This window comes from Macrobrachium rosenbergii, chromosome 25 (assembly GCF_040412425.1).
Source record: "Macrobrachium rosenbergii isolate ZJJX-2024 chromosome 25, ASM4041242v1, whole genome shotgun sequence".
NCBI classification, from domain to species: Eukaryota; Metazoa; Arthropoda; class Malacostraca; order Decapoda; family Palaemonidae; genus Macrobrachium; species Macrobrachium rosenbergii.
This window is the reverse complement of record NC_089765.1, coordinates 1,721,499-1,739,183: the sequence shown is the minus strand read 5'-3', so window position 1 is coordinate 1,739,183 and position 17,685 is coordinate 1,721,499. Positions and strand designations below refer to the sequence as shown.

Here is a 17,685-nt window from a genome sequence, read left to right as displayed (position 1 = left end):
GATGAATCACGTAGAACTGTGAAGACTAGAGTTCATGAGATATAAAGAGATAATGACATATAATGTAGTCATGCTACAAGGTGGGTTTGTCCCATTCCCAGTGTGAATATATGTTATTAATTAGTTTATAAATGTTGTAATTTTAAGATCTCAATCTATTCGTTCAAAGCAAAATGCGGCGCTTCATTCCATCCTCACTGAGAGCGACGCCAGAGAAGATCACCCTCACACACAAGGCACATCATGATCATTTAGAGCAACATTTTAATGACTGCCAAATCATAAGAGGAGGAGGAGGAGGAGGAGGAGGAGGAGGAGGAGGAGGAGGAGGAGGAGGAGGAGGAGAAGGAGGAGGAGGAGGAGGAGGAGGAGGAGGAGGAGGAGGAGGAGGCGACCTTGCCTTACAGACCTTACAGTTCGTTCGGGTTGCCCCAGGTCCCTCAGTGTTAAGCACTTCTCACTCCTGATATGTTCCTCAGATGAGCTGGTGATGCATTGAATAATTGCTGCATTATTGATGCTGGTGCATGGTGGCTTAATGTCCTGTGTGCTTTCCTTAGTTTTCCTGGTATAGTTTTGGGCACTATTAATCTACCTCTGCTTGCTCTTTCTGATAGTTTTAGCTCCATTATGTTTTCGGTAATTCCTTCTATCTGTTTCCATGCCTGTATTATCATCTAGCATTCTCTTCTCCTTTTGAAACTATATAATTTTAAGAATTGTAGTCTTTCCCAGTAGTCTAGGTCCTTAACTTCTTCTATTCTAGCTGTAAAGGACCTTCGTACACTCTCTATGTGTGAATTATCCTTTTGGTAGTGTGGGTACCATATCATACAGCAATATTCAAGTGGACTACGTACATACGTTTTATAAAGCATAATTGTGTTCGGCTTTTCTTGTTTTGAAGTGCCGGGACAACATTCCCATCTTTGCTTTGCATTTTGCCAATAGTATTGCTATTTGATCATTGCATAGCATATCCCTATTCAGCATCACACCAAGGTCTTTAACTGCTTTCTTATTTGTGATTGTCTCGTTATTAGGTTCCTAATATGCATATAGCATTCCTTCCTTATCACCATAGTTTATTGATTTAAATTTATCAGGGCTAAATACCATCCTATTTACCTCTGCCCATTTATATATTTTGTTTAGGTCTCTTTGTAGTAAGTCCCTGTCTTCATCACAAGTAATTTCTCTACTTATTCTTGTGTCATTGGTGAAACTTCTCACTACTGAGTCCTTAACATTACTGTCTATGTCTGCAATCACAACAACAAACAGCAATGTAGCTAACACCGTACCTTGTGGCACACCGGATATTACCGTAGCTTCATCCGATTTCTCATCGTTTGCAATCACTCTGTTTTCTGTTATGCAAAAATTCTTTTGTCCATCTTCCTACTTGGTCCACAATATTATGTTTTCTAATTTTTTTCGCTAATGTATTATGGTCTACCTTGTCAAAAGCTTTTGCAAAGTCTAGGTAAACCACATCTGTGTTTTTTTTTCCTTTATCCTATTTTTATGTTTTCATGGTGGACTAACAGTTGGGTTTGTGTACTTTTTCCAGGCACAAAACCATGTCCTATATTAAACAAACTATTTTTCATTAAATGTCTCATTATATTTTTCTTCATTACCCTTTCATACACTCTCATATGTGATGTTAGACTCACAGGCCTATAATTACTTGCCTCTAGTCTTGATCCACTTTTGAAAATAGGGGTAATATATGCTAATTTATGCTCATCATAAATCTTGCCTGTATCTACACTTTGTCTTAATAATATTGCAAGCCACTTTGCGATAGAATGAACTACTTTCTTTAACAAAATAGCAGGGATGCCATCTGGTCCAGCTGCTGATCCATTTTTAATTTCATTAATAATAGCCTCCACAATATCGGCTTCATTAATATCTATGTCAGATAAATATTCACTATTTTCATCTCTTATTTCTGTATCACTATCTTCATTATCAATTCTAGGATTCTAGGAGTAAACTCTCTCTTATATCTTTCTGCTAATAATATATTGCATATTTCCTTTTTTTCATTCATTAATTGCCCTTCAATTCTTAGAGGGCCTATTTCTACTGTTATTTTATTCATCTTTTTCACATATGAGTAAAATATTTTGGGGGTTTGCTTGATATTTTGTAGGGTCTTTTCTTCTAAGTCCCTTTTTTCATTTTCTTTTGACTGTATAATCTTTTGTTCTGCATTTTCTATCTTACTTTTCAGTTCCATCACTTTCCATGCATTCTTTTCTTTTGCAAGACCTTTTTTCCACTTTCTGATTTTCTGGAACAAGATCTTTCTCTCTTGGTATGTGTGACTGATGTTTACTTTTCTTCTTCGGTATATATTTTTCCACTATTTCCTCTAATATTTTATATAATATATCCGTATTTACCTGTATGTTATCACTTAAGAACATGTTTTCCCATTCTTTGTTTAATTCTTCATTTATTTCTGACCATTATATATTCTTACTATAGAAATTGTATTTTCCATATCCTTCCCATTTTTTCGTCTCTTGCTTATCTCTGTTTTCATGTGCTTTGGAACGGACCGTTAATTCTATGACATTATGGTCTGAAATACTCGTATTATACGCTATTATTTCTTTCACATAGTTCACCTCATTCACAAATACTAGGTCTAAAATATTATCCTTTCTTGTTGGCAGGTGATTTATTTGCTGAATGTTATGTTCCAGTAGCATATCTAATAGCTTTTCAAATTGCCTCTTATCTTCTGCGCTACTATTACTCTCTTTTTTATATGTATAAATACAACCACAGTCTCCTATTCGTTCTTTCCATTTTACGAAAAGAAAAGTTAAAGTCTCCATTTTGTCCATTATTATGTCAAACTCTTTAGTATCAGGGGGTCTGTGTCACGGGTGATTTTCCCTTGACATTAATCATTTAAGTTACAAGTAGATTAACAAATTATCATACCCATATTTCTTCGTAGCTGGATCGGAGATTCTGACATCTTCATCAGGATGCATTTGGTACTGATACTTGGTGTGGATGAGTAGGGGGGGGGGGAGAAGTGATGATTACCAAACATCTCCTGCCTTATCCTATACTTGGGATGACGTACCCCCTAAATTTCAGTTGCCATTTCTGAGGGATTCAGTTCTTGGATGAAGAAAATTCCTTTGTTATTTCATGTCTTCTTTGTTCCATTAGAATTTCCTACAGATGTCAATCACTGTCTCCAAGATTGGGTCCCTAAAAAAATGTTCTTATTAAGGTTTTATATTTAAGCAAATTACAGTTGATCATAAAAAAATCTTCAGATGGATACAGAGATCTCAAAAACAAACTAGTACTAATAGTAAATTTATTGTATTACCGAATGGACTTTTCCCAACATATGGTGAAACATCAAATGGTGAGCAGTTTTAAACCAGTAGTAAAATATCATAGTTGGAATGCAGTTGTACCTCACTTAATGTTTCACCCTATGCATCAATACGTTTCGACACAGAGGGCATATGTGAAAATGGTATAGGCTACTGAAAGATTTAAGAGGCAAAAGAAATCCTTATGGAATTAAAGAGAGGTAAAGTTGAGCTAACTGGTTGTTTATTACAACACAGCCTAGGCTAGGGCTCTACAAAAATCTTTGAGGATACCCTACTCGAGGTTTACATGTCCGATCTTAGGCTAGGCTACTGAGGTAAGGTTAGGTTGGCATAAGGGAGGTACAGTCTAACTCTTATATAATTATCTTAAACAATTTATATAGCCTAAACTATTTTACAAAAATAGACATAATCGTTCATATATAATGAATAGTCTAGGCTAGGCCTTCTTAAATCACTGCATAGCCTAGTCCAAGATCGTCAACAGCAATGTAAATTCCCATGGTCACGATAAGGGAAATTTTGTCCGGCTAACGTGCTGCAATAGGCCTAGTGTGCATGCCATTTTGCAAAGTTGTTCTAATTCACTAATTCTATTTTTCTTTTTTCAACTTAATCTACAGATGAATTTCTGAGAGGTGCTAAAGAAAGAGCAGTAAGACAAGTACTGCTGGTTTCCTGATAAAGCGACCCACTTATAAAGCGGCGAGCGGACGTCGGCGAATACGCAGAGACCGCCAGTACAAAATTTACAAGTGACCACAGGTCAAACTATTTCTCTACACAAAACAGGACAGGTACATATAGAAAACATGATGATTAACAATAGCTGGTTGGACACAAAAATACTCTGACACATATACTATGTACAAGGGCAAATGAACAGGTAATAAATATACAAATCACAATAATGATAATAAGGTTGTGTACATGTGACCTCGGGTCAACTGTGAAGGCACCGTAGAAACGGGATGTTTATCATAGAGAACCCATTGAGCGGGGAATTTACAATACTCCCCCCCCAAAAGACATAGGTAACATCTGATCAAAGCATCTGCAGGGGCGGTGGAGGGGGCCCCGCCTTCCCGATGCCAGATGGGGGGTGTGTTTGACTTCTTCAGTGCCCTGCAGATGGGAGTGTCGGGTTGCTCTCGTGCACGGACCCGGGGCCTTCCGGGGGTGCCCACGAGGTTTTCTTGCGGGCTGAAGGGGTTCCACCTCCTGCAGGGGGCTTTGGGAAGTGCCCCCGACGTCTTCCTCCAAGAATGCGGGCTTGAGGCGGTCTACCGACACCCAGTCATCCCTCCCGTGGACGGCCACCCGGATTGCCTTCTTGTTTCTCTCTAGTTCGAGGAAAGGCCCCCTGTAAGGCCTGGTTAAGGGTGGGCTTATGGCATCGTTCCTGACGAAGACGTGGGTGGTGGAGGATAGACTGGGAGGCATGAAGGGGGACATCCTGTCGTTATATGTCCGCCGGCAGGGGGTGAACTTCCCAACCCTGTTGCGGAGCCTCTACGTTGTTAAGTCGTCCCGGTCCTCTATGGTGAGTTCCCCTGGGACTACGAGGGACTCCCCAAAAACCTTTTCTGCTGCAGACAGGTCGCTGTTGGCTCTGGGGACGGTCCTCAGCCCGAAGAGGACCCAGGGCAACTGGCACTTCCAGTTGTCGGGGGGGCAACGAGCCATAAGGGACTCCTTCAGGGACCTGTGGAACCTCTCCACCATTCCATCGGCTGCGGGGTTGTAGGCGGTAGTGCTGTGGTGAGTGGTCCCCAGCAGGCGTGCCAGGGCGGTCCGCAGCTCGAACAGGAAGGCTGGGCCCCTATCCATAGTTATATGGTGCAGGACACCGAACCAGCTGATCCAGCTAGAGAGGAGGGCCTCTGTGCACGCACTGGAGGTGGCTTCTTCCGTGGGCGTAGCTTCAGGCCACCTGGTGGAGCGGTCGACGACTGCCAGTAATCATCAATGAATATTGACAAGTCAGAAATAGCCAAAGACAATATCAGCTGACCTCTAATCAACCAGAGTGAATGAAAATCCCTGACAGTAGAAAAAAACAGAACTTAATTTGAGTGTTCCCCAAAAGCAGTCATCCAAAAACACAAACGAGGCCAAAAACCTTGGGGGCAAAATGTACTTTTCCTTAACAAGAAGTACCTAATTGGGAATATCCTTTCGCTCTAATAGACGACACACACGTAAAGGGAAGCCCTGGGAATAAGGTGAGAGGAAAGAAAAAACGTATTGTGCATTGTCACTGCAGATAACGAGTAAATACCACCTTTACAAAATGAATCATTTCCACTTGAATGTAATCAGTGGAAAAACGAAATGTCTCGTATGGCGTCATTGCAGCTTGTTTCATTATGTGGTTGGGGCTTTCCCTCAATCTGACAGTTGTTGATAAAACAGATTTCAGATTTTTCTGCCAGAAAGCAAGACGTGAATGTCACAAATGTATGTCACAATATTAACACCATGCACTGAAGTAAGTGAGAGAGTAAGAGAGAGAGAGAGAGAGAGAGAGAGAGAGAGAGAGAGAGAGAGAGAGAGAGAGAGAGAGAGGTTAAAGATGTAAAGTTGAAGCTTTCAAGTTCATGAAGTTGAGCCTTGACGTTTATGAAACCATGAAGTGTCATGTTGTCACACCAAGAAGTGTCTTCTCGTCACACCATGCTGTTGTGATGTCACGTCAAAGTGTCATCTTTGCAGACCATGAATTGTGCTGTTGTCACACTTTGATGGCCCATGTTGTCACACCTAGAGGTTTCATACTGTCAGGCCATGAAACGTCATGTTGTTACACAATAGGTCTATGTTGTCACACTACAAAGTATATACTGTTAGCCACGAAGTGTTATATTGTTACACTATGAACGCCCATGTTGTCACACCAAAAATAAGACGTTATCAGCCTATAAAATATCATGTCACACTAAGGCGGCCCATGCTGTCACACCAAAAATAAGACGTTGTCAGCCTATGAAATATGTTGTCACACTAAGGTGGCCTATGTTGTCACACCAAAAATAAGACATTGTCAGCCCATGAAATGTCATGTTATCACACTAAGAATGCCCATGTTGTCACACCAAAAAGTATTATGTTTCCAGCCCACGAAGTTTGTTGTCACACTATAAATGCCCATAGGTATAATGTTGTAAGCCCATGAAGTGTCATTATGTCACACTAAGAAGGCTCATGTTGTCACACCAAAATGTAATATGTTGTCAGTGAATGAAATGTCATGTCACACTAAGAAGCCCCATGTTGTCACACCAAAATTAATGGTGTCAGCCTATACAATGTCATGTCACACTAAGAAGGCCCATGTCACACTAAAACGTAATATGTTGTCAGTGAATACAATGTCATGTCACACTAATAAGGCCTATGTTGTCACACCAAAAAGTAATATGTTATCTGCCTATGAAGTGTTGTGTTGTCACACTAAGAAGGCCCATGTTGTCACACCAAAAAGTAATATGTTGTCAGTCAATGAAATGTCCTGTTGTCACAATAAGAAGGCCCATGTTGTCACACCAAGAGTGATATGTTGTCAGCTTATACAGTGTCATGTCGCACTAAGTAAGCTCATGTTGTCACACCAAAAAGTAATGTCATCCTATGAAGTGTCATGTCACACTCAGAAGTCCCATGTTGTCAAACCTAAAAGTAATATGTTGTCAACTTATGATATTTTATGTTGTCACACTAAGAATGCCCATGTTGTCACACCAAAAGTACTATGTGTCAGCCTATGGAAGGTCATGTTGTCACACTTAGAAGCCTCATGTAGTAACATAATAAAGTAATTTGTTGTCAGACAATGAAATGTGATGTAACACCTAGAAGGCCTATGCTATTATACCAAGAAGTATCATGTTGTCAGACCAAGAAGTTCTGTGCATAAATTTTTCCTTTCACTTGCAAAGAGGGTGTTGTCAGTGAATACCAATTAACTCTGACGTTTATAAGGACATTTGTGGAAGGATGTGATTCAGAATACTGTATTACAGCACTCTGGATGGATGTTTCAAAAACTCCTTTGATATTGCAATTGCTGAAGTACAAATTTTTGTCAACTTATGAATAAAGAATATAAAAATATGGTCAAATTTTATCGTATACAATTTCATTATCATCCCATGTTTTAATATGTGCTTGCAACGTTTATGATGACGTTCGTTTAGTTTGTAAATGAAATGACATAACCTAACCTCACCTCACCTAACCAACCTCCCCTCACCTAACCTAACTTCATAACTTCGCCTAACCTAAGTTCACCTAACCTAACCTAACCTAACCTAGGTCACCCTGTCCTTACCATAGTGAATATTAGTCTGAAAACATTCCTTGAATTTACCTTAATCTGAATGAGAATTATCAGTGGGAATAATGGCCTTTTATTTCAGTGTTTTTGTGTTTCTTTTTCCCCCACCCAAAAACACCCACTTTCCCACAGTGGTCCCCGGAATTGTGGGTTATGATGGTGGGTCTGATATCTCTTTAAAAGGACTCATTTGTGAACGAATATATTAATTTCAAAAACGTTCAAAATAAAACTCAAAACACAAGATATTTTTTCAATCCAAAATGCAATAATGGATTAAAGTGAAATATCACCGAAAAATAATTTATACGATGCAATTCGTCCAGATTGTTTTATTGGGAATAATCTCTCTCTCTCTCTCTCTCTCTCTCTCTCTCTCTCTCTCTCTCTCTCTCTCTCTCTCTCTCTCTCTTCTAATCATAACTGGCATGTGAGAAAAATTGCACTTCCAAAATGACATCCCTAAAACAGAAAAATTACATAATATCGAAAATACATTTTCCATCGTTATTTTCACTTCGCCTTTTCTCTATTTCGTAGACGGGTGGAGAGAGAGAGAGAGAGAGAGAGAGAGAGAGAGAGAGAGAGAGAGAGAGAGAGAGAGAGAGAGAGAGAGAGTCTAGTTTACATTTGGTGGCATTCAGTTAACTTGATGGAGAATAAGCACACTTCTGACATTGACTGTTATATATATATATATATATATATATATATATATATATATATATATATATCAAAATTTCAAAAGGCACTTACTGAAAAAGAAGCCATTTCTTATGATTAACCTGAATAAATGACATGAATAAAAGATTTTTATCATATTCACCCTACCTTCTCATACTGTAGACTCCCCATTCCCTTCTTCATACACGTCTTCGTACCTGAGATGCCCTTTGGGGGCCAGCCTGCCCCTCAGCTGGTTAATGGCTGCTGCAAACTTAGGTACGGTTGTGGTTTCCAGAATTGGCGAAGTCCCATTGAATTTTGATGGGTAATATCCAAAAGGTGTATTAAATGAATGAGCTGGTTTATCTCGTCTCCCAAAAGGACTCTCCTCCAGTCCTACGCTTCCTTCTTTGATCGTAAGACAGAGAAGTCTTTCTCCAATGGTCCCTCCTTCAGTCCTACGCTTCCTTTCTTGATCGTAGGGCATTGAAGGCTTTCGACAGGCACGAAAATTCATAAAATGAAAGCAATCAAACCCATTCCCTCAGAGATTGGGTTCTTCTCTCCAGTTCTGGTTCAGGCCTTGGGTTTGCAGATTTGCAGTCACTTGTCTTGCAATAAACTTTCGGGTTTTAGGTGTTGTCAATATGTGTCTTTTTGGGCCCTGGTACAAGGGACAAATAAAGCTTGCCCCTTTCCTTACCAGGGCAATGAAGCAGTGGTCGACCATAAACACCGATGATTTTCCCAATTTCTCTAACTTTCTGCTCAGCCTTGGCAAGGTTGATGACCGAGGCAACATCAGCACAGCTCGTACTTCTTCTTGGTAGGGTCTCATCCAGAGAGACTCCCGAAATGTGTGCAATTGAAGGGAACAACACGGAAGGTGATTCGTTTGGGCAACACTTCACTCAAAACCCCGTCCGAACACGAGCTCACGAGGTAGGCTTACTAGGCTACTGAAAGGAGACTAGAGCCTAGAGCCGAGTCTCTAGACTAGTGCAGTGTTGCCAGATTTTGTTCTCAAAATTCTGTAGATGTACATGAAAAAATCTATAGAATTCTGTACTTATCAAAATATAATCTGTAGAAAATTCTATAGCGTTTTTAGTGCATGATTTATAAAACTTCTGCATTCAGACGCAATTATATATAGTATTGTATTTGTTGGTATAGAAACAAATATTTTAAAGGTTAACCATTTTAATTTTGAATTTTGGTAGTATTTCCTAACAGGATGGATGGCTGAAAATTATAAGCAGAAAGGTACTCATGATAATGAGTTTAAACTTTATAATTAAGAGAAAAATATATATAACAAAACATTCTTCAACCAAACGATTAAATTCTTCAGACTCAAGCTATGATCTCATAGCTCCCATTTTGTCCACACGATCATAACCTGTGGTCTCGATCGGCTGCCTGACATCGCTTAGAAATGTTTAAAATCATACCAGACCCAACGCCCTTTCTTGAAGTTATTGCGCGGGTATGGCGAGCGTTCGAGACGTGTGAATATGTTTTTAGAAGGTGTTTAGTGGCTTTGTTTTGTGTGTGTATTTAGTCTGTAACATCCATTTATCCGTTGATTACATATAATGGATCATACAGACCTGGGACGAAGTCGAAGCTGCTGTTGTAACCGACTGAGCCAATTTATGATCATACTTTAGTGAAAACCAAAAATAAAATTTATATATATACATGAAAGTGGACTGAAAATTATATTAATTTTTCTGTATATTTTTTATTATTCTAATTGTAGCTGAAATGGAATACAAAAGCAAAAAAAAAAAAAAACTCCATGAATACAAACATATTGCAAATGCATATTCTACTTTTTCTGACCATACATACTTCCAGTTCCAGCCCTTACTCTCTATTCAGCAATGGCTTTGTTACAGTAAAATCAAAGCATGGACTGGTGTTCTCAAGATTTTAGATAGGATCATGTATGTTATAATAAGTAAAGGAGAATTAGATAACAAAAAAATCAAAGGAACTTTGTTGACAATAATCAGGCTTGATAAACAGACAAATTACTGTGGCACAATCATAACACCTACACTTTCCTTTCAATAGCCAACTACGTAATGAAATTTTGACGCCCACATATATCTACAGTAGCAACACTCATGTTGTCAAATTATTCCACACTTCACACATGTATTCACACGCATTGTTTATTAAAATAAATGTGGTGACAAAGCGAGATTCGTCATCGCAGACACAAAGATAGATCACAATTATTGCTCTTCTCTGAAATTACGTCTTCACGAGACTGCCTGACATACAAGAATAAACAGGATGCATACATGTTTAAAACTTTGTTTCGTTCGTCACGGTTCGTAACCGTTGTGTGCTAATGCCAGCAGCCAGCTCTTGTCTATTGATGTGAAAGCAAACTATATATTTTTTTTCAATTTCAGACCTTACTTCCATGTAACACAAGGAGGAAAATTGCTTGCTACTTATTGTAACTGTCGCCTTCCAAGGCAAAGATTCTTATATATACTTACAGTAGGGTAGGCTACTTATACCATACGCTTTAAACACGAAAACCATAGTCACTAATTCGAATTCTGACACATTTTTCATTATTTACAGTCTACTTTGGGGATTATGTATAGCAAGGAATAAAAATCAGTAGATTTCGCTCATTTTGGAAGAAAAATCTGAAAATCTGAGACATGATAAAAAAATCACTAGATTTCAGATTAATCTGTAGATCTGGCAACACTGGGAGTGGGTGCCCTGAAGAGAAAGACTCATGCTGAGGGTGACACAGATTTGACAAGACATAAAGGCACTTGTATAATGTGCCTTCAGTTCAATTAATATATTACATGACAATAATAGAAAAGTGGTTGAATAATCACCCAACAGCAGCATAAGTTTATAAAACATTATGAAGCATTTTTATTAGTTTTATTTCCAAATTCCGTAATATTTTAGACGCGATCGATTTGACATAAATATTTCTTTTGTCGTTTAATAAGTCCTTTTGAGCTGATTCCGAAGGTGATATGATGCCATTTCAGTATTGCTGCAATACCCGATCACATCCATTAACACTTTGCAAATCGCTTTGGGCCGTTCTCTTGTTTCAGCTCTGCCACCCCCTCCCTCCTCTGTCATCTGCCGTCAGTTTTGATCGAATTTTAAATATTATTACAGTAAATAAATAATATAAGTATGACGGATGTAAGCATACACTTCCATACACAGTGTGATAATGGCTTAAGTGAGCACATGAGTTTTGAGCAGTATACACCTTCATATAAACTACAAAATACATTTAGCACTAAATAGGTTGCATGATCTGAAACTTATCAACAAATCAATCCTCAAGGTACTCATATATGCATACATATTATAGTGCAGCAGATTGCTGTAAAAATCGTTCAGATAGTGAAACAAGCATGAAATTTGGCACAAACATTCCTAAGACTACGCTCTCTTAGAAAAGGGCGCTGGCCACCTGAAAATCCAAGATGGCGGCTATTTTTCAAAATGGCCGCCATCTATGTTGAGATTCACTGGTTTGGGAGCATCTATTGGATGGAATATGCCAGTTTTTTTTTTTAAACCTCGACTTTTAGGTTATAAAAATGTTCCATACCACACATTTTATTGAAAACCCTTACTAAATGAATTGTAACCAAGATGGCGTACAAAATGGTTGCCATAAAAGTTTTTTTTTTCTATCCACAGCGCTAGCAGACATAGAGACCAACTGTTTTTATTTAATGGTATATTCATGTGATCAGACAGTTTAACTAATATGCTATTTTCAACTGAAATAGTAATGGTATGGTCACATACAACATTGTGTCTAAGACTGTAACCATAAAAAGAAAAGAAGAGAAATACGGACTAAACGCAACCAATCTATGTATAGGTCTCTCAACCTACACCTTTGAAAAATTCGAGGATAAGAAGGTAGGCATAGCATGACACGTTGGATGCTCAAGCTAGATTATCTACTGAAGAGAGGGCAATATTTATCTAGACTTCACATTTGCAAGTGCACAGAGCTGTGCAGGGAAGACCCAGCTTGTAGCACTTGCACCTTTCCCGACAGCCTGCTTTGCATCCACATTTGGTAAGCTGTTGGCAACTCTTGGCTAAGGGCGAGTTGGTTGTCCAGAGGACTTGCCATGCTTCACCAGACTTTTGCCATCCCCACTCAGCAGGGTTCTCTGGCTGTGGCTGACACTGGTGGCCTGCCCCACACACAACCAGCCTGGTGCGCAGCACGCTTGGTGTGTTGGAGGAGAGCTCCCCTGGTTGGTGGAATGGCCTCATATGCCCTTTGTTTTCTGGCAAACATATCAAGTCTAGCCTCATCCACAGTGCCAGCAGTGCTGGATCTTTCATACATAAGTATGACAAACCTCTCCAGGACCTTCAGGTCACTCTCTTCCACTCTGAGAGGGTAGTGACTCAGTTTGGAGAACACAGTGGAGGCCTCTGGAAAGATGTTCCATGTCTGCCAGGCGGTCTTCTTGCCCTTGCTCCGAAGGCTGACACTGTATCACAGCCTGTGAACGCATGGAAGAAGAGCATGCCATTCACCTTCTCCTGGCCCAGAGAGTTGCACAGGTCATGCACAGCAATCCAGCGCAGGCTCTGGCCTTGGCCAAATGCCACCCATAGCTTCTCTAGCCCTAGATTGTGGAGAGTGGAGAAAGCACTGACTGCAACGACAAGAACATCTGTGTCATTTGCTTTAACCGTGATGGTCTTGGCTCCATGTTCTGTGGCATATTTGGCATGGAGAAAGATGCGGTGTCAGCTTCCTCATGAGAGCACTTTTCCAGTCCCTGAAGACTAGCCTCATGAGTGCTGAGGACAGCAGACCCTTTCGTGGCAATGACAACATTTGTGGCAGACATCTGGGCAACTTTGTCTGCCAGGAACTGGAACAACTCTGTCTTGTTGGCATCGTGTCTTAGGAAATTGCGCCAGTTGGATGGAATTGTGTTCTTGTCTGTCACCTTGCGCCTTCCTCCTTGACCACGTTGGAGCCTGGTCTCAGCTTTGAGGCTGGATGTATTGTATACATCAAATACAAGATGTGATGATGTGTACTTGCTGCTATAGGATTGTATCACAGGCAAGAAGTCGCAAAGTGCATAGCCCTCAAAGGTCTTTCCTTTCTTTGGTGGCAAGGCATGGACCAAAGCTGATCCATCTACAATGAGGACATCAGTCTTTGGTTCTTTGTCTTCTAGTGTAACATGACTCTCCAGGACCGAGGTCAGCTGAGACTTCTGACATGTGTACAGCCTACCACCCTCACTAAGGGAAGCTGGGAATGTTTGATTCTCGTGCTGGAAGAATTCCTGCAGATCACATTCACGGCTCTGACAGGATATAAATAGCTTTGAGAAAAGCTGGCAATCCTCCTTCAGAAGTTTCTGCTTTGACTGTTCTACAGGAGCAGCTTCTTGCCTGAAGAAGTCAGTTCTGTTCTTCTTTATCGGCTCATAGAAGGAGACTGCATTGTTTGCCAAAGAGTCTGAAAACTTCTGAAATTTAGTGCGGCCTCTGTCAAGGTGTGTCTGTAGAAGTTCTGCTGAGCTGGGGTGGGCAATGTCTTTGTTGTCAATGGAATACAGATCCTGGCTCTCTTCCTGAAAAGGACTTCCCAAGTGTTGCAAAGCCAATGACAGCTTGCTGACTCTCTCCAAGAATGTCTTCTGCACATGAGGTGTTTGTTCATGGTGTGTTGTCTGCTCATTAGACTCCTTACTTTGAACCTCTGTTTCGTATGCAGACACCAAGCGGATGATCTCTGGGCCAGCCACCATCCATCTTCTGAGTGCTGACGGATCTTCAGTCAGCCCAATGGCTCCGCCATCAGCCTTTATAAAGGCATTGGTCTGCTCATGAGCTTGGTCAAGAGCCATTGCTGAGAACTGGCGACTGGTCTTGTGCACAACAAAGTTGCCAGCCTTGAACTCCTTGTGCAACTCTGGGTGTGAACTCTCTAGGGTAAGCATGTCCCTGAGGTGAATAGGCAGCCAACGAGCATAGTTTGTATTATTGTTGGAAAAGAAGTAGGGTATCAGCTCATGCAATGCCTGGCAGTAGAGGACAAAATTGGCCTCACGGAAGGACCTGATCAGTAGGAATATCACAAGTTCCATAGACAACACCATGTGCCAGAAGTGGAACTGTGGACTCTGCTGTCTTCGAAGGTCACACCACTCCTCAAACTCTAATGCCTGCTCATTGTTGTTTGCTTTCTCAGCACAGTAGTCAGTGTATGCTGTCCTCAGGAGTTTGTACAAACTAGAGGCTGTAACCTGGTGCATCTGCCGTGTCCTGGTTACACTTGCAGCTGACAGGAAGGATTCTGCAGTTCCAGATGAAGCAACTCCTGCCTCCACCAGAGCTCCTGTCCAACCACTGCCATGAAGAAGAGTACCAAGAGATGTCATTGCTGCCATCTCAATGTGCAGACCACCAAACATTACCAGATACTTGTCTTCGCCATACTGATCAGGCCACTGCTACTGCACCTGCTTTGCTACGGCATAGATTGGCTGATCAGCTGTGATTATGGGTATCTGGCCAGGGTTCAGAAAATCAGTGACATCCTGCACTTTCTGCATCACGTGTTTGATCGTAGCAACAGAATGAGCCTGATCACGCAGGAGAGGAAGCAATGAAGTTATGGTTACTTCAAATTCTGGGCTTCTCTTCATTGAAGCGTGATGAGCTGACCACGTCAGATTCACTGCATCATCTATTTCCTGGGTGACTATGACCTTGTCTAGCCACTGATACTCCAGTGCAAGCTGTGGCCCCAAGATATCTGTGGGTGGCTTTGGTATTGCAGTGTTTGGTGGCACAGGGTTCTTTGTTTGAAAGGAAGCTGGTGAGATGTTTGTGAATGTGTCCGGCAATTCAGGCACCGACCTCACTTTCTCAGGTGCAAACTTTAGTTGCTGTCTTTCCTGTCCAGTGTTCTCCTTGGTGGGGTGCTGAAATATGGAGATGCTAGTTCCATGGAAGGAGGTAGTGGCAGTAGTTGCAGATGGGTTGTGGTCGATGTTGTCCATCACTGCAGTGGTGAACAACCCTTTTCGCAGTACTGGGGACAGACCACACCCTCCTCCACATATTTGCTAACTGTGGCATCTCCTAACTGTGCAGAGACCTCCAGTACTCTGTCATAAGAGATACTGAGGCCATACTGATGTAGCATTTCAACCAGGTTTCTCTTCCTGGTTTTGGCATAGACTGAGAGTCCCATGTAGACTGGGAATGGTGTTTCTCTGTCTTTGGAGTGTCTATGAGTTGTTGCTCCCTCTTTGTATCGGGGGAGTAGCAGTTGAACTGCATGAGCTGTGCAATGGCCTGGTCTGACTTTGATGCTCCAAATCGTAACTGTGACTTGATGTCAGCCCCATGCTCAACCATCCCTACAAACTGGAGCAGGAGAGGAGGCACAGAATTTCGTACACAAGCCTCAGAAAATGTGCCATCAAACCGTGACTGATGATCAAGTATAGACTTTCTGAGAATATTTGCTGCTTTAGCAATGATAACTGCCTCTGAAAGATCAGATGATTGAGCAAGTGCTTTTCCCACATCCTTTTGAAATGCAAGTAATACATCTCTGCCAGATTTATGAGCCTCAAGTTCTGGAATTTCTGCCAGAAGTTTGTCTTTGAGTCTCGTGGAATTTACACTTGGTGACTCTACACCTAATTGTTCCAGACGTTGTTGGTAGAGGTGGCAAATATCTGCCAGCCGAAATGTGACTGGATCATCTGAACAAAGGCTGTTTTCAACAATGTATGTCATCAGTTCTGACAGAACTAGTGGATACACATCTGATTCTGACTCAGTGCTACCTTGGTCTTTCTCAAGGCTCCTCAGGTAGGACCTTTTCTGTTGTAGAGGGCACAAAGACAGGCATGGTGATACTTAAACTCCTGTGCAATGACATCCCCACCAGTCAACTTAGCAAGGAGCTTGCCATCACTAAGTATCTCTGCACATTCACGCAATTTCAAGTCAAGGCCCTTAGTACTAGCCTGTCTGAGATCAGATGCAGGTGCCACTTTCTCACAGAAAATGCAAACTTCATTGTCATGACTGGTTCGGCGCAGTTTTGCACGACTAGTCTCAGTGTTGCTGGTCTGGTCATTGGATTGTCGCTTTCTTGCACGGTCCAGTTTAGTGTTGTTAAACAACAAGCGACAGTTCACATGGTATTTTGCTGCATTTTTCCTGAGAGTGGCCTCTATGCCATCACCTTCATCCAGCCTTGCTGGATCCATTATCAGTGGCATTTCATTAATTTCACTGAACATGGGAATGTTCCTTGCCAGCATTGTGTACCCATCATGGTCTAGGACATGATGACTTGGAGGTGATGTCAAGTGCTCACCTCTTTTGTCCTTCTGACAAAGACAACACAAACTCCAGTTTGTTTTTCTACTGCTCAATATTGATTGGCATCACATTCTGCCATGATTTCACTTTTGATTAAGGCCGAGGGGTAATCCTTTTACCACCTTAAACAAAGCACACATTCCTGTATGGGATTCAACTAGGTTCGGTCTCCCTACACCTAGCCCGATCATTCATCCAGTGCCATTTAAGTCCCGTGTGATCTGTACACCATCCGGGTAAGTACATGAACCATCATGTACAGCCCCCATACCCTTGGCTCGGCTCTCCGCGCTGGCACATCCTGTCTATTCAGGTGCGGCTATCTAACTATAGCTGGTCTGGGGCTGTTAGAAAGCATTTGGGACACTAAACTAAACTATACTACAACTACTAGTCTAAGACTACAGGATTAGTAAAGCTGGATTAGCTGGCACTGAACCCCATGCTGAGTTACACAGCAGTGATGTCACCAGTGTGCCCTGGTTGTGTGCAGACATACACTCTTTTACATTTATTAATTTTCCTTCAAAATTGATGAGTTATTCGAAAGAGATGGCCTCATTAGGATCTAAAACCACAGAAACCAAGATCCATGCTTAAAATGATAATTGTTGAACGGGCATTATTTCTCATTATAATTATTGTTTCTACCTTTTCTTGGCAGCCATATAGCCCCCATATTTAAAGGTAAACTGTACTGGGAAGCTACAGAAACATAATATTCACAAGAAATAGTATGGAAGAGCTTTACCATATTGCTAGAAGCAAATACATGCCATTCTAGTGAAAAATTACCCAAAATCTGTCGATACTGGCCGCCATCTTGGAATTTGGCCGCCATATTAAATTTTTGCGTGGCCAGCGCCCTTTCTGATAGAGGGAACT

At 41.1% G+C, this 17,685-nt stretch overlaps 1 protein-coding gene across 1 annotated transcript; it reads right to left on the bottom strand.

Moving 5' to 3' along the window:
• Positions 1-4,895: 4,895 nt before the first annotated feature.
• On the bottom strand, positions 4,896-5,213 carry LOC136852095 (uncharacterized). The gene has a single exon (XM_067126549.1). The coding sequence runs from the start codon at positions 5,211-5,213 to the stop codon at positions 4,896-4,898; it is 318 nt and encodes a 105-aa protein (XP_066982650.1).
• Between the last annotated feature and the right edge of the window lie 12,472 nt (positions 5,214-17,685).